General features: G+C 39.1%; 1 protein-coding gene across 1 annotated transcript in view; it reads right to left on the minus strand.

The window, feature by feature from the left end:
• The window catches only part of TRHDE (thyrotropin releasing hormone degrading enzyme), a 210,068-nt gene that overhangs the window by 50,302 nt on the left and 135,250 nt on the right, over positions 1-24,516 (minus strand). Inside the window, exon 10 of the mRNA XM_054631593.2 lies at positions 6,617-6,705. Within this exon, the coding sequence (XP_054487568.1) occupies positions 6,617-6,705 (89 nt within the window). The remainder of the gene's footprint in view (positions 1-6,616; positions 6,706-24,516) is intronic.

Genomic DNA, 24,516 nt, shown 5'->3' on the forward strand with positions numbered 1-24,516 from the left:
AAAATATATATCCCATTATATGTGAGATTAAAGGGCATTTTTTTAATCTTCTTCCATCAGAAAGTGTTTTTCCATGGTCATGATTTGTCTAGATGCCTCAGAAAATAACACGGCTCTAAAACTTCTAGTTTTGCCGCATACATATAGGAAATATTTAGGAGGAAACGTTTAAACTTATTTGTTTTGAAGTAAAAAAATCAGCTAGGGTCTCATTTTTCTCCCCAGTTTCTCTGCTCTCAAAGTGTGAGATAGTTCCTCCAGCAGGTGCACGTGGCTTGAAGTTCTGAGATCTCCCAACAACTTCAATTCCATCAAAACCAGCATGTGGGGCAGGTGTGGGAGAAGGGCACCCTTCTGCAAGAGAGTACTGCCAAAAGTATGGGCTAAACACAGTTCCAGTACCATTTCAAGTCTTTTGACTCACAGTTGTTATTTTAACTCTTTACCTTATACAACCCCTAGCATACTAAGTATAGCACAATTTCTTGACAACAACAGCAAGCAAAATTTTTCTGACAAAAAATTGTTCCATGAGGACATTCATAATAATTTATACTGGCTTTACTAAATCCTGCATATCTTGCAAGAACTTTTCAGACAGGGAGAACGCATCCAGAAGAAAACATTCTATCTATCTCACTTGCCATGTTGACATAGCTCCATGCTGAAAGAAAATATTTTGGTATAAAGATTAGCACAATAAATGGAGCACATCAGGAAATATGATCATGTTCCATCTCACAAAACTCTTTCTTCAAATTACCCTTCTATCCATTAATATTCCTATATGATGAAACTGCTAATGACTAAGGTGATATACAATGTAAGCAGCGGTCTTCTGCTAGGATCTTCAGCTGTTAGAATAAGGGGAATGATTCTGACTTATTCTGTCAAAATTACACAAGATTCCAAGTCCTGTATCCCTGGTCCTAACTACAGCTGGCTGAGGCTCAAAGCAGGACCTGTATGTTGATCTTTTTTCACAGTGCTTCCCTTCTTCCTACTTTTGAAAGATGAAGGAGTGGAGTCTGGAAGCAACACAGGTAAAGCTCAGCAGCTGAGTTTCAGAAAAGAAAAGAAAGGGTATTTTTCTAAAGCTGCAACTAATGTTCTGCTCCCCAGCAGGCAGCCAGCAAACCTCAGCTCAGAAGCATCTGTCTTCTACGAAACACTTCCTGGAGGAGAATCTGACTGCTGAGTGGCTTAAAGTACAGATTATCTAGTAGGAGGTGGCAAAGTAAATTGGGACTTGCTGTTGGAAGGGAATTACCCTGTTGAACTTTCTTTCCCCTATCTCATGGCAATTCTGAGCAGATATTAGGAGCAATCTGAACAGCAGTCACTTTAACTGTGGTAGGGAGGTCTGTCTAAGGAGTATTTCCTTGGTACATAACAAACCAGTTAATAAACAGGAGGTGGGGATGGAAAGGGCAGGGACTAAAGCTGTGTCAGCTAGTTCAGCAGCACTTGCTGAGTTGCATGGAGATGTTTCCTATTTGGAGACTGAGCATCAGAAAGATGATTCCCAGGGAACAGCAAGTATGCCTTTTTCCAAAGCCCTGCTCACCTACAGGAAATGGATGCCAGCTAAACCTCCTCACTTGAGGTTAAGGTCAGTTCTAGATTTGGAGAAACATGCACAGGTCAGCCTGTGCTTCCACACCTAGTACAGCTTCATCAGAAATCACCAACACATTCCCACAAGCCCTGCTTAGCAGTCATAAGCATGGAATGGGTCCAAAGCTGGTTCCTGGCTTTCCACCCACTACTGATTTTGGACTGATCCCAAAATGCTATGGATACATGTTCACTGATCATTATAGCAACCACAAAGGAGGCAACTTATCTAGGAGAAATAGAAACAAGCCCTGGCATATGACAGAGCAGAAGTTTGTAACACCAATGATTTCCACAGTTTCAGTAAAATTTACCATTCAGAAGATCTGCAAGATTGAGGCACAAAGAGCACTGCAGCCGTCTTAGCATGATGTTTCTGACCTCAGCATGGATAGGAAGCTCTAGCACAAGATGTTCCCTTTGTGACTGGTTTACAGTTGCTTGAAGCAGAACAGCCTCATCTGTGGCCATGGGAAGTGAACAGGGAAAAGATGTGCAGCACTCTGAGAGCAAATGAGACAGCTCCACTTCACACACCAGACAAACTGAACCCAGTAAAAGGACCATCATCTGATGACTGGTATATGAACTGATGAGTAGAAATACGGTTACATAAATGCTATGGTTCACTGGGTAAGGAGAAGAGAGACTGGCAGAAGCACTTGCAAAATGAAAAGCTTTCAAGACTATGCCTACATACCTTCCACAAACAGGTGGGAAGAGCTATATTAGATTTGAAACATCTTGGATATTATGCACTGTGGATGTGACAGCCTGGTCAGAGACCAAGAAAACTAGATAAGTTTTCCCAGAATCGGCTTGTGAGACTTTAGGGAGTTGAAGATAAACAATGATAGCTTGTTATTATAAACAACCTGCAGGTGTTGTTTTCCTACTCTCTGTTTTCCTATTTTTCTCAAAGATTGTTTATAAGAAAAGTGTTTTGTTAATTAACCAATCAAGTGAAAGGTATTAATTAATTGACCAATCTAGTCTATCTGTATCAGAACAATGTGTAAAAAAGAGAATCCAAAGTAAAACAACTATGCTGTGCAAACCAGCCTTCTAGTAAGTCGGTGTTGTTCTTACTCTACAGCGACAGCACACCTTGTCAAACAAGTTGCCAAGGCCTGACACTGTCCTCTTTACAGGATTTCCTGCAAAGGACAATGAACTGCAACTCAAAAAGACACTGTGCAGCTATAATTTCCAGTGTGTCCCTTCACTTCAGTGCTGTGAAGAATGGACAGACCTAGCATTGTTGCCAGCAAATGTGGTGAGATGCAGTTATCTGAACTGATCCTGGCCAGCATATTGAACAATCAGTGATATGCATGCTCACTACCTCTGGCATGTAGCCAGAGACAGACAAGATGAGGAAAGAGCAGAAACTCAATCATCCTAAATTCATGTCAGTCTCACAGAGCTGGAGAGCAGCCTCATATCCTTTTGTTCATGAAAATACCAACAAGTATCCTACAACATCTTGATGAGGTTACAGACACAGTGGCAGAGAGGATGCAAAAATCAACAATTTTTGCTTTTGTCTTTCTGGATGTACATGAAGGAAAAGCCTCTTACATCAGCAAATAACCATTCTTGGTGAGCTAGGGCAAGGCACAGTGTTAACTCCTGATGGATACTGTTATTCAAAATACCACCAAAAAAAAAAGGAGGAACATGTTTTGATGTATTTCTATATGTAGCTATTTCAAAACTGCTGTGGTTTCATTTCTATCAGATAACCCACAGACAAGGTTAATTTTATAGGAAGATTTAAGTGATATGCCAAGATATCATAGTGGTAGTCATCAACTTGAACCCTTTTCCCTATTGGCAGCTGAAATTAGGTGTGTGATCAGTAATAATGACTATGTTGGGTTTGCATGGCCAGGTTTGGTAGCAGAGGGGAGGCTAGAGAAATGCCATAGAGGCGTGAGAGGCTGCCAGAAGCTTTTCCATGTCCAGCAGAGGCAATACCAGCTGGGTTCAAGATGGACATGCTGCTTGCCAAAGCTGGGCCAACCAGAATTGGTAGTAATGCCTCTGTGACAACAGATTTAAGAACAAGAAGAAGGAAAAAAGAAGTTATTGCTCAGATGTAACTGTGGCCAGAGAAGAGCAGGGTGAGAACATGTGAGAGGAACAACTCTGCAGACACCAAGATCAGTGGAGAAGGAGGGGCAGGAGGTGCTCCAGGCACCAGAGCTGGGATTCCTCTGCAGCCTGTGGTGCAGTCCATGGTGAGGCAGCTGTGCCCCTGCAGCCCATGGAGATCCACAGGGATGCAGATACCCACCTGCAGCCCATGGAGGAGACCCACACCAGAGAAGGTGGATGCCTGAGAGGAAGCTGTGACTTTGAGGGAGGGACAGTGGGAGAAACAACATGTGATGAACTGGCCATAAGCCCAATTCCCTTATCCCTGCACCGCTGGGGGAGAGGAGGCAGAGCTAGGAAACAGGGAGGGATGGAGCGGGGAAGGCATTTTAAGGTCTGTTTTTACTTCTCATTATCCTGCTCCCATTTCGAGTCTGTTTTGCTGAGACAGTACTTGGTGAGGGATCTCTAACTCAGACCTTATTTAAGATCCATGAACACTTTTTTATATTCTCTCTCCCGTGTCCAGCTTCAGAGGGGAGTGATAAAGTGAGTTTGGTGGGTGCCTGGTGTCCAGCCAGGGTCAACAGATCACAATAACAAACAACAGAGAGCTCTTCATTAGCTCCTGTCCACTCTTCCAGTCACACTGGAAGCTCCTTCAGCACAACAGTTTAGTCAACAAGAAGGAATTGCCTACTTTCCTAAAAAGGGCACAGAAAACACCCTCATGAATAGCATTTATTCCAAAGTTGGTTTGCATATCTGAATTTAATTACACTCACTTGAAGAACAATGTGACCTCTTCCAATCTTTCAAATATCCTCTGCAGCAGCTTGTTTCACCTCCAGCTTGCAGACTTTTTCCAAGACTACCCACTGGGACAATACTGAAACTGTCCTCTGTACAACAGAAAGTCTTCAAGATTCTTCCAGTCCACAAGAATCAAACCTGGAAATTGTCATTTTGAGCCTCAGAATTCCTCTCTCATCCCCATGAAACAAACATACCAGCTGCAGAAAAACTCCCAGGAATCATGTGTCCCAGCCTCAATACATATAGCAGCCTAGACCACAATAAGTAGAAGAGGACATTCTTTCTGTAGTCATAAGTTTACAGTCTCATTTTCAATGAGGCACAGCAAGTGAATAAGTGAGTGAAAGTAATGAGGAAGAACAAGGATAATGACAATAGATCACAGTGTCATTGATTTGCTACACAGGAGACTGATGACTCGGAAAGGTTCCTCTTTAATTTCTATATAGTAGCCAGCCCAAAATAATTGCTCACACTGGCCATCATTAATTTGTTGATTTCTTGAAAGCATTCCAACAGAAGCAGTAGATCTTAAAAGAGTGGCTAGCAGTTTTATGGACTTGTTCCTCCACAGCACCCTGCAAGTAAAAGGCAGTAAGGAAGCATCTATGTAGATAATAGTAACATGCTGAACTTTGAAGGAGGGAGTGAAGGGAGGGAGGCATGCATGTGCAACCTAATGAGATGGGATGATCAACTAGCTCTGAAGTCAGTGGGAACCTTTCTACTAATTTCAATGAGAGTTCAATCAAGCCCTAAAGGACAAAAGTACAACAGGTCATTAAGGCAGACTCTGAAAGTGCAAACAGGTCTTGAAATATTCTGGAAGTGTTAATGTTAAAAAGTATAGCCAAAATAGTAAGTTCTGAAAAGTAAGAGAGAACCTGTATGCTTTGATGAGAGCATGCTCCCCAGGTATGAAAATTGCTCTGGCTGCAGGCACACTGCTAGATCATTCTATCATGGGAGCAGCACAGAACATGCTACTTTCTCATAGGCTGCAAACAATCTGGGTAACAACACATACCTTGTACCACTAGAGGGTTGGGGTATTCAGATTTTGGCTGATCATACACCATTCATCTCCAGTCCTTCTGGCTGCTAAGCTCTATGTGACTAATATATATTAGTAACTTAGCAAAGAGAAGAAACATCTCACACAGGTTTGACTCTCCTCTCTCCCATTAATTTTCTATTAGAGGGAAATCTCTATATCTTTCTATACAAGTATACAAGTATACAAGAAAGGGTCAGTTCTCCCTCTACAGTCCACATGTCAAGGGGATGCATGCATCCTTCTTTTCCCTTCTATATAATAATTCCATTCAAGTTCCCACATGTCTTCCCTCACTGTCTTTAATTCTAGTCCAAAACTCTCAGACAATGTAGCATGAAGTGCTAAGGAAATAGATAAATATTTCATGAAATTTCTTTGGTGGGCTTCTTTTCTTAGGTGATAAAAAACCACTGGCATCTAGCACTCACTCTCCTCCAGACAGTAACTAATACTGTTACAATCATCCAGGAACTGAGGAGGAAGAAAATAACGTAGTAAGCACAACATTGCACTTTTGAATTCCAGCATATGATTTTATAATAGAGAGAACAAATATTTTTTATAGATCAATAAGGACAATTTTAATGACAGCAACCATTTCTTAGGCCTGGTTGAGACTATGGATCGAGTTAAAAATGCTAGAATTCCATATGTTCTAAACCATACTCATCATATCTGCTTCATTATACAATATTACATTTAACTTTCACTCATCAATAAAGTGAATTGCATTCATCAGTGATTTGATATGTTTTGCCAAATATAAAATACTTAGCACTTTACATTTCTTTGTAAAAGCTTTACATTATACTGTCTAAATTCTGCAATATTATAAATCTAGATTGTTGCTTATCCTTCATCCTCCTCCCTCCCTTCCCAGCTCTGCTTTTTTCACAATCCATTTTAAGCAGTTAAAACTGGGTGCAGAGCAACTAAACAATTATCTAGGATCAATTCCAAAGATACATTTGAGGAAAACACAAGTATGCTTTATGAGATTCCACTGGGAGGAAAGTTTATTTTTACCTGATTTGTTAGACACCCATATAATTGCCTCTGATGAGATGTGGCTCGTATTTCCTACTGCAATTGTTAATGGAATCTGCCACAAGTAGCTGCAAGACAAAGGAGGGGGAATCTAAGAACAAAAATACTGAACTGATTCTTCTTACAGCAATCAGGGATCATGTCAAAGAAATCAAAACACAATCTCAGTAGCAGTGTAAAGATCTGTGGATTCTAACAAGTTACTTTGATTTTGAAATGCATTTGCATTAGCAATAAAACAAAGAAATATAATTTATTTTAAAAAAAACCCAACCTAGATTATATTTCCCATTTTTTCACACTCTATCATCATATGAGGACTTTTTAACAAAGCTTTTCCTAGTTTAAAAATGCTTTACAAAAGAGGAAATAATGATTACTCATAAAAAGAAAAACACTTTTTTACATTTACTTAGAAAAAACCTCCACATAAGAAATGATTGGATTTATAGGGACTTCAAAGTTAAAAATACCATACTCTTCTAGCAACTTCTTAAAAAGCTACAATGGGATTTCACTGCTGCTGGTTTAAAAAAACAAAATGAATGGGACAGATCTCCACTTCTTGGCACCATTTATGACCACCTATGCATATGCAAACTGGGCAAAACATATTACATGTGGGTTTGGTGATACACTGGTATAATCAAACCCCATCTTCCCTATAGGGTGCTACAAATTGTTTCTCATTTGAAGTAAATGTTATAAATAACATCTTTATCCGAATAAACAGAAATTGACTGTATGAAGTGAATATTTTTTAGGGACAGATGGAAAGGATTATTTCCTTCATGTTTTCATCATCACCTCTACTTCTTAACTCTCAAAAGTAGCATTTCACCAATCAGTGTAAAAGTAGACATTTCCCTCACAGGCCTGCCATGTCATTTTGTAAATCAGTAAAGGGGAAGCACTCAGTAATGGCACAGGTGGTCCCTTTGCCTTAGGTGCCTTACAGATGGTCCCTTGGTAGGTGGTCAGTGGTAGTATGTGTGCAGTTAAGCAAGGCAGCATGGCAAGAGACTGGCCCCAACTCAGATACCACCATATAGCAACACATTGATACCAAGAATATAATTTTAGACCAATTGCATTAAAATGGTGCAAAGATGAGTGCGGGCCAGTTCTCTCCTGCTAGTACACAGCATTGCAAATCTAGCCCACTGTACTGAAGAAGAAAATTAGGTTTGTTCCTTTCCACTTACCCAGAAGCCTGCTCCATTTGACTACAAACACCACCCAAATGTTCCACAGCCACAGTCAACATGGGCTGGCTTCCAAGGGTTGCCTTGCTGGCATGACTTGGGAAGCTGGGGGAGGGACAGAGCCCTGCCCTGCCACCACTCTTGGCTCACAGCTCCCCACCCATTTGCAAAGAGCCCCCAGGACACAGAGGAATATGCACTGCTTAGAACACAATTGTGTGCAGGGAAACACTTGTCCATATGGCAGAGATTCAGCAAAGATGGGGAGATATTTGGACAACCATACAGCTGGAAGAGCTATGAGTGACACTAGAACTAAAACATGGCATTTACTGCCATATGAAAGAAGAAAAAAGTTTCCATGTCATTTTAGGTTCTCTGAATGTTAGTACCATGACACTAGGAAAATAATTAGCTCTACTGCACTGAAGATGAGCTCCATATAAGCACATACTCTGGCAGACACTTTTTGGTCTGTGTCATAATTAAGCTGTGTCATTTGAAGATTCTCTTGGCTTTATCAGTCTGTCCATTTCTTCTGCTGGATGTTATCACACTCCACAGCACAGCCAGCAGAAAAGGATGTCCATTGGTGCATTAGTGCAGCAGAAAAGGATGTCCATTGGTGCCAGTTCCCAGTCTGAGGATGTTACCTTCATTTTTGGCTTAACTAATACTCTGGACTGCGAACTGGATTCTTGAGATACAGTGTGTACTGTGTCCTGCTGCTTTAGCTGTGGCAGCAGTAACTCCTGGGTTCAACAGGTGAGGGCAGTCAGGAAATGCTGTGAAGTGATGCACTGAATTATATTCACTACTGCCCTAAATACCTTATCCCTTACTAGACACACAGCAGTGTTTTAGGGTCTGTACATAAAAACCTCCTAGTAAATACATCGCCTTTAGAAACATACCCAGTTCTAAATACTTGTCTCTCCAGAATGAGAAAGATTCTAGCAAACTATGATTGAGAAAAATAAGGCAAAATTTAGCATGGAGTTTCTACATTATGTGAAAAAAAAAATAAAACTGTATCTGCATGGAATTTTTATGACACCTCAACTCCTACTGAAAAAGCTAAACTGCAAAATAAAAGATGATGTGAGCTGCCTATGTAGCTGATGTAAGCACATATACACACACCCACAAATATTCATGTATGAACATATTCATGGACACCTGCTATTTTGAGAAGGAGCTTCACAGAATGGTATTCTGTACACTGTAATATTATACAGAGAATAATTTTATACTACCTTATAATATTTTATATTGCCTCCAATTGAGGTAAATCCTGCTCGAGTAGCACTGATCTTTCTCTGAAAAGGGATCTAGCTGCAGAACAAGTGTCACAAAATCTACCCACCAGAAAACATGTTGGATTTAGTTGGGAATATTAGTACTGGCAAATGTAACTTTTATCTACCCAAGAGACCTCCTGACATTCTTAGTGCTTTTCAGAACCTCCAAATCTCACTCTCTTGGTTAGTGGTTTCCCAGAGGAACCACAGGTGTTCTTTTAGTAGACATCCAGGAAAAAGAAACATTTTTCCTACTTAACTGCTGCTGTTTTTTGTGTTTATCTGTCTTCTCCTTCCATTCTTCTTCATTCTCAGAGAAACTTCTGCTGCTGTTGCAGAAGAAGCTGTAGCTAACTTCTGTGTATGTGAGGGCTGGGAGCATCTGGCTCAGCTTCCAAAAACATGCCTTCCATTCATTGTCTCTCAATGATCTGTATGGACTGTGTTCTCCAGGTATGACTAGGAAGAAGCAAACTTTTCTTGTGCTTTTCTGTCAGGAGTCTTCTACTTTACAGAGCAAAGAGGAAAAAGGGGGCCCACTCTCCTGTTTTGCTCCTGCTTCATCTGAGAGTTGTGCAGACCCTTTATTTATTCTTTCCATATTGAGAGCACCACCAACATGCTCTCAGTATGTATCTAACTGGGGAAAAAAGCACCCCATTCCACCTGGCCACCTGCTGCCTGCTGTGACAAACCAGTTGCAGTGACAATAATAATCTAGCCTTGAGGGCACAGTGACCAGGGCAGCAAGGCTTGAAACAACCTATTAAGTCCTCTTACTGTCACGATTATGTCTGCAGGACTCAGGATGCCTGTACAGATAGCCCACTCAGTCCCTGGGTGAAATGATGCTAATGAACTGTGTGTTCAGTCTGCCTGAGATGCTGCTCAGCTGCAGAGATGTCCCTCATAATGTCCCTTCACAATCAAACCTGATCACTTTGACGGGGAGCTAAAGGCAAACCTCTTACTGGGGAAAAACTAAGGGCTATTTCAGGAATTTTAAAAAAAAACATCTCTGAAGCTGAGGAGGAGAGACACCTAAAACTAGAACAGACATGTTAACATGAACTGTGCTGAACATAACATTGTTCAATCTTCAAGAAATGTAAGGAAAGGGGAATCTTGTTGAAAGGTGGTATAAATAAACCTTTTTTTGCTGATCTACAAGTGAGAAACTGCTCATGTGAAATAGTTAAACTTAGGTTGACAGGATAATGCACGAGGGAATGCATTGGTGGATTTTTTGTAGCACTATATCAATGCATAATACTGAAGCGTATTCATTCTGCTTAAAGATTAATCAGAAGGACTTGTTTCACCAAGTATCAGAATCTTGCATCAGTCAAGGTACATGCAATACTAGAAGCAAAGTAATTATACTCTGTGTGGATTATATAGTTTTTTTTTTTTTGTCTTAAGCATTAGATAATGACTAGGTAGGCAGTATTAGTATACTTTATCTCACTTGGAAAATTATCATATTTGTGATGATTACTTGCTTATGACATGATTTTCAGCAAAAAAGAACTGAGATCCCTTTGTGGGCAAATCCTGAGACCATAAAACACTAAACAATCACGATGCCTCACACTATTGCCTCTGATGAATAGTAATATTGTAGTAACATAGGGTTTTCAGTGGCTTCTTTGCAAAGAGCTATGCAAAGCCAGAAAAAGGGTAGTAGTTTATTTCCTCTACTTAGAAAATAAAGATCTCCAAAAGGTAAGGTTTCTAGCATTTCAGATTTTGCACACCTTTTCAACTATTTTTTCATATTAATGAAATGGGAAATGTTTTTGCTGGGATGTAAATCCATACAATTTCAAGATTCATCTTCCCAGTAGCCATAATGTACCATGCTTCCACACACTGCCAGCAGTGAATACCACCTTCTTCCAATGGCATTTCTCCCTTCTCCCCTGGATTCAAAACTAAACAAAGAAGTAGATTTATTCCTAGTCATTGCTCACAGAACAATGAAGGTACCTGCTCAATATTCAGAGGCTTATTATCCTGCATTATAAGGAGTATACAAGCAATGTGACTGCTTCACATAAAGTGACAGAACATCTGTAACTGAAGTACCACTGTAAAATTCAGCTTACCTACATCTGAATGGCAGAGAAAGTGAACAACCACAGTCCTCTTTTATTCTGCTTTTACAGACCTCTGGCTTAAAGATGTCTAATCTATCCTGCTGCTCTTTACAAAGAAACTGTGCTTAATCCTTCTTATTGTCCACCTCTGTATTTTTTTCTACCTATTATTTCAGGTTAGAAAACCAAGCCCTGCTTCAGTGCTTTGAAGGCATATCTACCAGGGATTAAAACTGGCATAATTCTTTTCTCTTCTACACTCTTTATCCTTTTAAAAACACTCCTTTTCTTCTAATCCTTACTGTCCTGTTTACTTGCTTGACCATGTCTGGACAGTGAGCTGATGTTTACACAATATTACCTACCACAGGTCCAAGATCTCTTCCTGAGAGAAAATAGTTTTTTCAGAACCCACCGAGTATCTGAGTTAGAACTGCTTTCCCCACATGTATCACCTCATTATCAACATTAAGCTCCATCTGCCTTTTTATTACCATGTCAACTAGCACTAAGGAACACTTCTGTCATCTTGGTAAATAATACTTGTTTTTATTACACTCACAAAACTCCTATTACCGGAAAACTCTTGACACCTAACTCTTCCACACCCTTTATCACATAGCTTAATAAGGAAAAAATTCGGAGCAAGTTTCTCAAGAATTTCATGGGCTATGACCTTCCACTAAGAAATTCAACCATCTAATTTTTCACTTTTTGCTTGTATTTCTAAAAAGTTCTTCTCTCTTTTCCTGGTACAGATTAATTTCTTTAGGAATATTTAAGAAGGAAGCTGGACCTCAAAAACCACATAAAAACCCAGTTAAATTACAAGAAGCTACATACATCTAGATTCAGAAGACATCTATTAATAGTCTTTGATTATATACTTAGCCAGGAAATCAAAGGAGGAGAACTATGGCAAGGCAGAAGAATAGAACAGTGCACAGATTTAAGGAAAAAATTACTTTTTTTTAGTACATCTAACAACAGAAAAATGAGGGACAAAATTATAAAGCTTTGCACAAAAGCAAATTAAGTGATTTGCCTCTTAGCAGGATATAATAAGGATAATTAATTTAAAGTGTAGTGGCAATCATAAACTTGAATCATAGAATGATTTAGGTGGGAAGAGACTAGAGATAAAGCCTTCTGCTCTAATGTGATCAGAGCACAGGAAAACAAGTCTCACTGTAGGTAGAACATGATATCAGAGGAGGATATACAGGCTGTACATTCAGTGGCATCACACAAAATCAATCAAGTCAATTGAGGCAAATGATTTGCCATCTGTTTTTTTTTCCTAATCTCTTCCACTGCAAAGCTGCTACACAATTACTTTCAGGAAAGCTTAACACCAAAAGCTGTATGTATTTTCAAATACCTCAGTAGGCTGAGAAATGAAATTCTGAGTTATCTTGGGCTGGAAGAACAGCAGTCATGTACCCACCAGCAGGCACTGGTGAAATCCCAACCACCACTCTTCCATGACTCAGTTTCTTTGGGATAAATTCAATTGTTCAAGGTGATGGCAAATGAGAGGGTAGGGTATTTGAGACCTCTGCTATGGTCTGTAAGACAATAAGGATGCTCTCACTGGTTGCCAACACAAGGTAAGGTAAGATACCTGATGGCACCTTGAATGGCACCAGTCACACATGCAAGCAGCTACATGGGCCTTTCCATCCACTCAGTGTTGACAAAGAGACATTCCATAATTAAACATGAGCTTCCCTATGAATTTTTCTCATTTCTAAGTGAAAAAGGCAAATTTTCAAAACCAAGCTGCTTGTAAGAAAAAGAAGGTTTCAGCACAGATTTTCAAACACAGCATTTTAAAAAGGCACTGCTGCAACATTTTATAACTACTGTTTTAAATAAGAACTTTTAGTTTGCTGCTTCAAAAAATTGCAGGGAGAAGTTGGAATTATTGAAACTGAAATATAAGGTAGTTAAATTACAGAATCAAAATGAATGTTCTAAACCAATTTTTCCCCAATTCTTGCTTTGATTTTTGTCCTGATTCAGTGCAGGCAAATGTTTTGATATGTTGAAAATTTCTGTGGGATGGGAATCCATTTCTTGTTCATTGGTAACACTTACTAATCTTTGTTAAGTATTTTGAGAGCATAACAATCTGAAACCTCCAATCACTGAGGGATATGATTAAAGCTATTTAACACAGAGAGGAAGTGAGGCATAAAAATAGTTTAAGAGTAAAAACCATAAAAAAGAAAATCCAAGATTAAAACTGACTGGTTATGACACCTATCTCCTTATTTTAACCAACTTAATACCCAAAATACTAACTCTGTCTCTTTAGTTAAAGATAACAACGTGGTACACCCAGAGTGGCTGAAGATCAGAAACAACTCCTTGGCATTAGTTTCCTGTTCTCAGCTCTCTCCAGATGGAAATCCTGAAGTCTCATACATAAACACATATGCTCAGCTGAGCAGCACTGAGTCTGAGAAGGGAACAGTTTCCCAGTGTGGCCCTTGCAAACACTGGTGATTCCCTGAACAGGTTAGGATGCTGACATTAGCATTTCTTATCAAGGGAATATATTGCTATGAGTCATCTGCATGAACTCATGTGCTTGGATTTCAGACCCAAAAAAGCCACAAAAGAAAAGTAATGAGAAAATCTGACCTTTTGAAAGTAAGTAAATCTCACAGAACAAAAACTAAGATTTAAAGATTTGTATTTTTACTTCAGTTAAATAGCTGGCTGATCCTGGCAGATATATCTGTATATCTGAGACATATACAAATAGTGGCAAGTAAAAGAAGCATTTAGATGGATGGCTGCAGATGTTTCTGGCTAATGACCTTAAAGCTTATTACAAATTAAAAGGCACAGAAAAGTTGATAACAAACTAAATAAAGGATTGTGTGATATTTGGATATTAAATCAGTACAGAAGGCAGACAGTAAAGATCTCTCACTTTTCTTGCCAAGACAAGTACAGTTTCTATTAGCAAGATTAGCAAGGTTTGGGCTACTACTTCATAGTAGCTGGTATGGGGCTATTTTTTTTTGACTGTTACTGAAAACAGTTTTGAAAAAAAAACGGATGTTTTAGCTATTGCTGAGCAGGACTTACACAGCACCAAGGCCTTTCCTGTCTCTCACCCCACTCCACCAGCAAGGAGGTTTGGGGTGCACAAGAAGCTGGGAGGACGCATGGCTGGGACAACAGACCCCAAGTGACCCAAGGAATGCTCCATACCATGTGACTTCATGCTCAGTATATAAAGCTGGGGGAAGAAGAAGGAAGAGGGGACGTCACAGCATTTGTCTTCCCAAGTAACTGTCAAGCATGATGCAGCCTGGCTTTCCTGGGAATTGCTGAAAACCTCCCTGCCCATGGAAAGCAGTGACTAAAATCCTCGTTTTGCTTTGCTTGTGCATGCAGCTTTTGGCTTCCCTTTTAAGCTGATTTTGTCTCAAGCAATTTTGTCTCAAAGTTTTCTCACTTCTCCAATTCTCTCCCCCATCCCAACACAGGGAGTGAGCAAGTGGCTGTGTAGGGCTCAGATGATGGCTGAGGACAAACCATGACACAAGCCAAAAGAAAGCCTTTGTTTTCACTGTTAAGATTGTGAAAGTTCAAAAATAAATTGTTAACAGAAAACCTTAAGGTGTATTCAACTAATCTATAAAATCACGAGCCTTGTTTCAGTGATACCTGGAAGCATTTCATCCTAGGCTGAGAGCACAAGCACATAAAGGTGGTCAGTGGAATATGAGTGAAAGCTGTTGAACAGTAGAACAGCTTCAGAGATTCCTACTACAGAAAAAGATTATACAAGAAGCAGAACTCAGTAGGATACAATTTTGTAAGCCACACTTTCTTGAAAGATTGTGTTGGGAAAGATAATTTAAAAGTATCATAGAGATTTTCCCAGGTTATTATATAGTATAGTATCTCATTCAGTAAGGAGTAATTCAGGTTCCAGGGAAAGCTCATGTGAGTATCACAGGAAATCACACATTTTTATTAAGTGCAATTCTACAAGAGTGTTAGTTCTGTTTAATGTATAAGGAGCTGACAATATATTCATGTTGTGAGTATAATTCTCAAAAGACTGAAGAACACAGAGATTTCATTAGATTTAATACATGCCAGTGAAGTGATTGCAGGCCGTGCCCAGAGGCATAACACAACAGAAGATGTTATTCCCTCTTTCACAATTATTACACTTCCTACACTGAGACAGGGTGTCAAGGGGTTCCTTGTACCCTGTGAGCATGGAAGATGGCAGATAGGAAGGGAAGATTTCACTAACTTTGTAGCAAAGACAAATAGAATTGAAAAATGGATAAAAAAGAACAATTTGAAATAACTGAGATCCCCTGAACATAGCTTGAGGTATTCACTGGTCATCTGCATATGCCCAGTGTGACCTTTATTCCTGAGTTCAAATTGAGAACAAGGAGCTTAATACAAAGAACAGTGAGAAACACATGAGAAACACTGACTAAGCTGAATTCCCCTACAAGGAGCATGAAAAAGCAGCCAACACCAGACTTTTTCATCAAGGAAGAAGTTGCAGTCAGTTAACTTGAAACCAGAAAGGACAGTACTTTAGTTGTATAAACAGGAGAAGGCCTCCTGATGCCTGAAATGGACAGGACTTTCACAAATCCTGTAGATATACAATTTCTGCCTGCAACACTGTGTGCAGCACAGAAATGAAACAGCAGGGCACAGTAATAGCGACACACACCACATTAATTGTAGGATCCACAGTTTGCTGGGTTTAAGCAAAATGAGGAAAGGAAATGGTGTTGGCATCAGGATTCTGGGGTTACAGGGGTTCTGCCCTCATGCAAGACTAACAGACTGGTCAACAACAAAAAGGTCAGCTAAGGAAAAAAAAAAAAAAAGAGAGAGAAATTAATAACACCGACTACATGAGCAACTGGAAAAAGACTGGAAGAAAAAGGTTGTGGAAATGCTTATTCTAAGATTATTCTACACTATGCTGGGCAGGAGTTTTGTGCTCCTTTACAAAATTTTGGTGGACTTTGATGGACTCTGAATTAAAGACAGCACTCCAGCATTGTCTTTAAGGAGCTCTATCTGCTGTAATACAGACTAATTTTTTCAGTCAAGAGTCCAGATACAGTGAACGTAAGGTGCAATATAATATGCTTAGATTATTGTGTAAGCAGGTAACAAAATTCCAAGTGAGGCACACATTATTGCTCAGAAATTATTGGTCTTCTTGTTACCATCTAAGACAAACACTGTCAAAACCTACCTGAGTTTTTTGTATCAGTTCTTCTCTTCTTTCTCCCTAATGCCCCAACTATGGAGCTGATTAAATTTTTCAGTCAGACCAACCTACCACCCAGAACAACCCAACAGGGTCAGGTCATGATAGGTGCTGCCAAGCAGATAATGGCTCCACCACCAGGTGGCTCTGAATGGGCTTCACAACTGAGGTGTCAGATTTTGAAGAGTATTTCAGGTTTTTAAAAAGTGAACTCAGAAGATGTCTCATGGATGAACAGTAATCGATTTGTAGAGCAGTCTTGCCTCTTAACTACTAAGACTTACCTACTTTTTCTAAGGCTTTGATTGGATGGGCACTTGAATATAGCTAATGTATATTTCAGAGGGAAGCAAAACTCTGGGATTTGTAAGGTATTTGGAATTGTAAACCTATTATAATTTTGAACACAAATTACAGCTGCACACATGAAGGAAACCATGAATAATCTTTATAGTTTGGAGAAATATTTAAAATTGCATGAGAGTGACTAGAAAGATTATATTCTAGTCTCAAAAGAGGCTAGCACATCTAGGATGACTTGCTTCTGATTTTAAGCTTCTTTATTTGCAGGTCTGCCTCAATACAGCTGCTAATTTTATATATTTGTCTATTATATATGCTTTCATTTAGAAACATATTAAAAAATGCAATCATATTAGTATACTCTAAAGGAAAGGTTGACAGCTGCTTCTAAGAGCAACTACTTATATGATGGATCATGGATTGTTTGGGGTTTTTTCTGTATTTGGACCTAAATACAAATATAGAGAGAAAATATGTCCAATGTCAGTACAGGATTGCTGAAATGTATTTTAGAGGAATGAATTTTAGAAGCATTTATTTTAAAACAATAATTGACACTATAATTCATCTGTAGTCATAACAGTGATTAACATGTTTAATAGCAATGTATTAAAGATGCAGATTTTGTGGTTTTCCTTTACTCTGCCATAGTCCTAATTCCTCCTGGATTTTGCAAGAGTATTTGGAATAATTTTTGGCAATAAGTAAATCCTAGAGCAGGAAAAGGGAAAAAATTTACATTTTCCAGGAGTACTATGCAAAATACAATGCCCTACCAATGTAACGACAACACAAAGTTTCAGACATAAAAAAGATTCACTGCTGTAGCAGCAGCCCCAGCATGAAAGAGCACCTGTGTGGCTCTGCACTGTGGGTCTGCCTTAAGATGACAACCTGCATATTCTGTTAGAAAATAGCTGTATGTCTTCAGCCATCCTGTCTAAACTTCATTATCCTTTTTTTTTAAAGGTAGGCAGAAGGTAATTTAAATGAGTAAATTTGATTTAAATTACCAAATTTGAAGGAAAAGAAAAAAGCATTGTCTGATAATAACATAACATAGCATAGCTAATATAATTATCTGATTACTAAACCTTCTATAAAATTTTGTTTAATATTAGTTAAATATTTCATCCAAAAATAAATTATAAAAGAGACTGTTATGAATATTGTGAAACCATCTAAAACTGACTCATTTCAGTGCCAGTGCTGGCAGTGTACCTTACCAAATTTAGAAAAATGATGCAGGCAAAGAACCAATACTACAAATTCTTTGTTAGCACATGCTGTCTCCTCCCTGCCTAACAGTATCTTTTACACTAAAACACAAAAGGCTTCATTTTCAGAAGTGACAAGCAACTCTGAGTGCTGAATTATAGATGGACATAAAGAAGCTTTAGCAGTGTTAAGTGTCTGTCCCAACAGCTGCCGCTTTACCCTGGAATAAAGGCTCTCAATCTCTTCAACATCCTTTGTTCTTACTTCAACCAGTGCAAAACACCCTTGCAGAATTGCACACAAAGTGCTGATCATGCAAACCCCATGTCTGTGCCATCCTTCACCCATAAGCATAACCCCCTGACTAGAGCACAGATCTGAGATTTCTCTGAGCAGAACACAAGGATGTGTTATGGACTGAGAAGGATCCACTGGAGTAAGAGACAGCACTTCAGCTATGTTTACAGTCTTCCAGTATGTTCTCAGAGACTTAGTACCAAATTTTTTCAACATATTCCAGTGCTCAGCTCTGATTTTTCCTTTGAATACTGTGAATTTAAGCAAGATTAAAATATAATTCCTATGATGTTTTCTCTTTCCTCAGTAAACTTCCTAAGAGTCCCCTACCAAAGTATCTCCTCCATAAAACCCAAGATTCTAATATTGAGTGTAAAGGCTCATGCAAAGGGATAAGAAAAGAAAGCCATTATCAGTAACTTCAAAAAGCAGGAGGAAGTAGATATAAAAAATGGAGCATGTTAGAAGTTTTATCCTCTGATCTACAATGGGGAACTCACATCTCAGATTTTTCCAAAGCCAAAAAATACACCATTTATCCAACCTCATCCCTCCTATAAAACTTGTCTCTGCCAATGCTGTCTGGGTCTTCCCCAATCTGGCCTTCCCCTCACTACAGCCCTCACTTTAAATCCCTTTTCTATTTCCCTATTCCATATTTGCCTATTCCAGCCACATAACTTTAATGCTCCAACTTTGGCTCACGCTTGCACCCTGCCATGCCACGTTACCTCTCCTACCCCCTACATGTTAAGCAGCTCCCTCCAAGCACCTCTATCCTTATTCTCCTCTTCATCTCCCGAAGACTTCACTCTATACTAAAACAGCACTGCCCTCAAGTACATGCTCCTTTCCTCAGCATGAAATTGATTTAATTAATGTGAGTCAATTAACTAGATTGGGTATCTAGCAATTCCTGAGAGTTAATGTTAGCAAATAAGAAGAGGAAAGTGGCACATTCTGCAGTGACAATAAAATACAACAGCAGCTTTTCTCTGCCAGCCTAACTTCTATCAGGATATAAGTGCTGCCACCACATAGGAAGCAATGACACAATACACTAATTTTGTCTTCTTTGGCATTCTGCAAATTCTAACACTTGAAAGTTGCCTGTATACTGCACACCAGAGTGTCCTGGAAGTTTCCCAGTGAGAAGAGCTTCTTGCAAATAGAAGCTGTGAAATGGTTTTGGAAATGAAGTGTTAAATTATAATTGGCATTTCTGCTGTCTTTGATAGCAGCATAATCTTGCTGGAGACACTACCGCAGATATGTACTGGAAGAGATTTTAAGAGTATTTTCTATTCCGATTTTTTTAAAAATGCAACAATCAGAAAAGCCTCTAAAAACGAAAAAGCAGGACAAAAAACCAGGATGTTCTAGTGGCTTTTACAGAAAAGAAAAAATCCTATTGCAACAGGGAGCACACAGCACAAGAGCTGGGCTAGTAAACACAGCAATGTTCCATTACATGCCCAAGGCAGGCAGGCTTGCTCCAGGTCACTCACAAAGGCAGCCCCTGTGCCTGTTCCTATGGAGAAGCAGTACTGAGCACAGCACTGTCCTCTCCCAGGCTGCTGGGGTTAAGGACTGTCCTTATCAAAGGACAAGATCTATTGGTGTCACAGAGCTGGCCTCTATTCCAGTGTGCATTTCAAGAGAGGGAACACCCCACGCTTTCCCACTCTTCTGCAAGAGCAAGTATTTTCAAGTCCCTGCTTGACTAGCTTAAAAAAAAAATTGTTAAATCAATATCTGGCAGTGTTCACACACAGTTTTGTGATCCACTGAGGACTCTTGATTTTTTCATCTCATTCCTGTTAATTTCATTTCCTCTGTTCCTAATATACTGGTACCTTTCTTTCCTGGAGCCTGTTCCCTTCATCATCATTACAGCAGACAGAGAGACATTTAGGTCACTCCAGATGAACTAGGGGTACCACACCCACTCCCTAGGTAACAACACAATAGTTGTTTCTCTCAGAAACACTGAGTTTATAAGAGAATATACAGGCACAATTTCAGGTATAGTAAAGATGAAAGGCATAACAAGAAAACACTCAAAGGACCCGAGAAAATGGAAGATGAGAGGATATTTTTCAGAGACAGGGAGGTAAATGAGCACTTTGCTTTCTATTTATATTTTGTTAGCCCTCTTTTCTCAGTTTATGGAACAATATTTGTCCATATTATGGTCCTTTTTATTGCATAATTAATACTACATATGCTACATTAATCTGCAATTGCTCTAAGAACATAGCAAAGATACTAATCAGCATTGTGCTCCCTTGTGCTCCTAACATTTTGGTTTGTGTTTAACCAGCTCCTTAGCTGGTAAGTGGACAGAGTAAGTTCCCCATCGCTGCTCAAGTAATTATGCTATACAACTATGTAAGAAGACACATGGCAATATCCAAGCACAGCAATGCTTTTACTATGAAAATCATTATTATTAGTAAAGGGACAAGCACAGCCCTTTTTCTGCAAAGCCTGAATAAATAAAGGAGCTTTGTCTAGGAAATTCAGAAGAGACTTGAAGGGAAATAAATTCTGCAGTTAATCATTAATCTTGGAGTGTCTGCTGAGCAGCTCTGCAGCCCACTCTAAAGCCTTTCAGCTGTGGCAATCACTACAGGGTGTTAGACCCATGGGTCTGTACAGCTCTGGTTTTGCTGGTCATGTCCATGGTTTGCACTGTTCAACTGAATTTTCCCCAGCACAGCTACACAGAGAAAGGCACTCAGGATTACCATGCTACAGCATGCATGCATATCCTGTCCATATCCCAATCTGTACAGCTTCCTGTTTTTCTCTTTCCACATCTGTCTTCAGTGCCTAGCAAGACATTCCCCTTCAGGACATTGTCCTGAACAAGCAAAGATTAGCTATGGAAACTGCATGCATGATAAGGACACCATACAAATGAATATTAATCCAGCAACATTAACTTAATTATTTTGGTAACATTGGAAAGGTTACTTCTCCACTTTTACAGAGACAAGCTCTGTGTATTTTTGGAGGGCAAAACAACCAGAAAGCTTTGGTCTGCTCTTCAATATAGTATATAAAAGGTTTATGGATTTCATCAAAACTGGTTAGTTTATTGTCTAGACCACAGATTATTTTTCATAAGATTTTTGTCATATCTGTGAGCTGTTTTGTAATGATGGATGAGACTATTGCCTTAAAATCATCATTTTCTGTAAGCAGGGAAACCCACTGAACCCTGTCAGATGGAATATCGCCTTCTCCCCTGGAGCCTTATAAACTAAGGGCATAATCTATTCTCACATGGGTATACAGGAGTCCAGGACCAAACTACACTTAACTAAAGGGTTGTTATACAGGGATAGAATATGAATTATACAGTTATAATAGGAGTTTTAAAGTTTTGCTTGCATAAGCTGAAATTGTTACTGAAACATTATACCAACCACAGGCTTTGGCACTCAAATCAAAGTTGGTGATTTCAGCCCTTCTAAGGAATGATGTTTCTAGAAACAGTGTCTGTCATTGTTAGTTTTGTTTTTTCATAAAATAAGAACTATGGATCATGTGAAGGCGTAAGTGTCAAGTAAAATCTATGCTCAGTTTACAAAGAAGTGAAATTGTGTCCCTTCTATAATTTCAGTCCAAATGTTAGAGCTTAGCAAGCTATACAGTCAATTATATGCACAGAAATAAATCACAGTTTCTACACGTACGGCTCTTGAAACACATTTTTCTTCAGGTATAATGACAAGGAGCACAAATATACAGGAGATTGGAAAACATGTAATCACTCTCTTCTGTAGAAGAATTAAAAACACTTATAGTAATGGACTAGGCATCAACCACTGCCAAAGGTATCAACAATTTTCACTTTTATCATTTATCACTTAGAAAAATCTGCTTGCTGCTTTTGTCTTACTCTACATGACTTCAGAGTTAAAAATTAAATATGCAGCTTCACATTTCATTTTTAACAGTTAATTGCTGCATAAATACACAGCATAAAGCAAAGCACAGACACTTTATAAAACCAGAATGGTTCCAAAATATTCAGTTGCCTCTTTATTTACATTTCTGATGCAGTAGATACATTTGAAAGACCTACTCTGAAATGACTCTTTCTACAGTAAGGCAAAGTTAAATTTGCCTAGACAGCATCTGAACAAAAAATTTAAACTCCTCATCATTTTGAAAGCAATAGAATTGACATTTATTGCTGTGCCATACCAAACTACAGCCCCACCTCTGGATAACAAAAGACTACAGGGTAGATGGATGCTTTAAGAGCCTTCCCTGGAGCCCTCCAGTGTGTACTGCGTTGTCTGTTTAGATTATAAACTCCTGAAAATGCCTGGACCTGAACATTTTTCTGTGTTTTGTGCAGATCTACTTCTTATGGTGTTTAGAATGATCATCACGATTAATCCATAGATAAACTACCCTAAGGAAGCCAATGTTGCCTGCCTCACAAGAGCACAGCCTCAGATGTGGCATAAATACCATTTGCTCTCTGTTATTTACAGTGCCTGTTATGGCTCCCCAGGGAGACATGAGTCCAACGCCCAAATTCATGGGTCATGCAGGGGAGGCAAGCACCAACTTCATTAAACTGTGAATTAGGCCACTGATCTGTAACACCCACAAAGCTTGCATGCTGATGAGATATATATATCTATCTCTCATCAGCAGACATCAGTAAACCCTTGCCAACTTTCCTGACCAAAGCCACCCACAGAACGAGCCAGAACACTGCACTGCACAGCAGTGCTACCTCTCCTCTTGGTGCATCTGTAGAAAAACTGTGTCATGTCATAAAAAGTTCAGCCCTTTCAATATTAAAAACCAAAGTAGAGTAATGCATCTCAAATTATCTAATGACCACACACTAATGTGATTTTCCCTGTCTACTGCTTTCACAATAACTGAAGCAATAGTCATTTCAGCAATGGAAAAAAAAAAAGAAATAAAAAAGCCAAACAACTGAAAAATATCTAGGTCACTACCAACTAAAAGATTAACTTTATTCTTAGTATCTCAACCTTGTTTTTTTAGTTAATTTGATGGTATGAAAGGACATTATTGATACATGGCCATGGTGCATACCCAGCCACATGTGCCTGTGGGCAGTGCATGAATGAACTGCATGGTCAGCATTATAACACTCAGACACCAACTTATAACTAAGCCATAGGAGTTTAGTGTAAGTTGATGGATGATTTTTGAAAGGTGAATGGCACAGGTAAGTTTCCCCTTTTGCTAAATATATATGGTTCCTGTTCTTTGGTATTTATACATATGGGACATGACTTTCAAATAACTTCACCTGGGAAGCGGCAAATTAGCTCTGTCTGCTAACTGGCTGGAGTAAACAACCCATCCCTAAAGCTTTCCTTGAGCAAGGGGTTTCTTTTCTGTTTGTGCTTAAAAGGAAATGGAAGCACAGAAAAAAAACAATCCAAAGGGGGAAGAGACCTGCCAAAGGAGATATATATATATATATATATATATATATATATGTATTGTACTGACTGTTAGGATACTAAATTCCTGGCAGGGCTCACATGGATGTCTTTCTCTGTGCTCTCTCTAGTACTAAATCTTATTTCTGATGTTTAGAAACAAGAATTGTAATAAAATCTGTGAATAAAATCTCCTAAGAAACCCAGCAGAATTTGCCCTGGCATACCCTGACTGTATGTTACTTGTCTCAACTCTCATTAGCAGTCAGTACAGACATAGGACTTGGTGGTATTGCCCTGGCCATTCCACATATGACAGCATACAGTTTGAATTACAAATTAATGTCATGTATGAAAATAAAACTAAGTCTAATTCTCACCTGTATTGGGTTTGCATGGCAAGGTTTTGGTGTGTTACAGGGGTGGCTTCTGTGAGAAGCTAACAGGAGCTTCCCCCATGTTCAGCAAAGCCAATGCCAGCCCCAGGAGAGACCCACTGCTGGCCAAGGCCAAGCCCTGTCAGTCATTGTGGTGGCATCCAGCCTGAGTCAACTCACCATATCACCCTGGTACCATTTACACACCCAGTAGTCTTTACTCATGCATTACAGTAACAATTACTTCAATCAATATCGAATACCTAGAAAATCTATTTTTAAAAGTCTCTACAATACTTAGAAGGCTTAACATATCTGTTTTAGTAAATAAAAAAAAAATAATAATTG

The sequence above is a fragment of the Agelaius phoeniceus genome, chromosome 5 (assembly GCF_051311805.1).
Source record: "Agelaius phoeniceus isolate bAgePho1 chromosome 5, bAgePho1.hap1, whole genome shotgun sequence".
Classification (NCBI taxonomy): Eukaryota; Metazoa; Chordata; class Aves; order Passeriformes; family Icteridae; genus Agelaius; species Agelaius phoeniceus.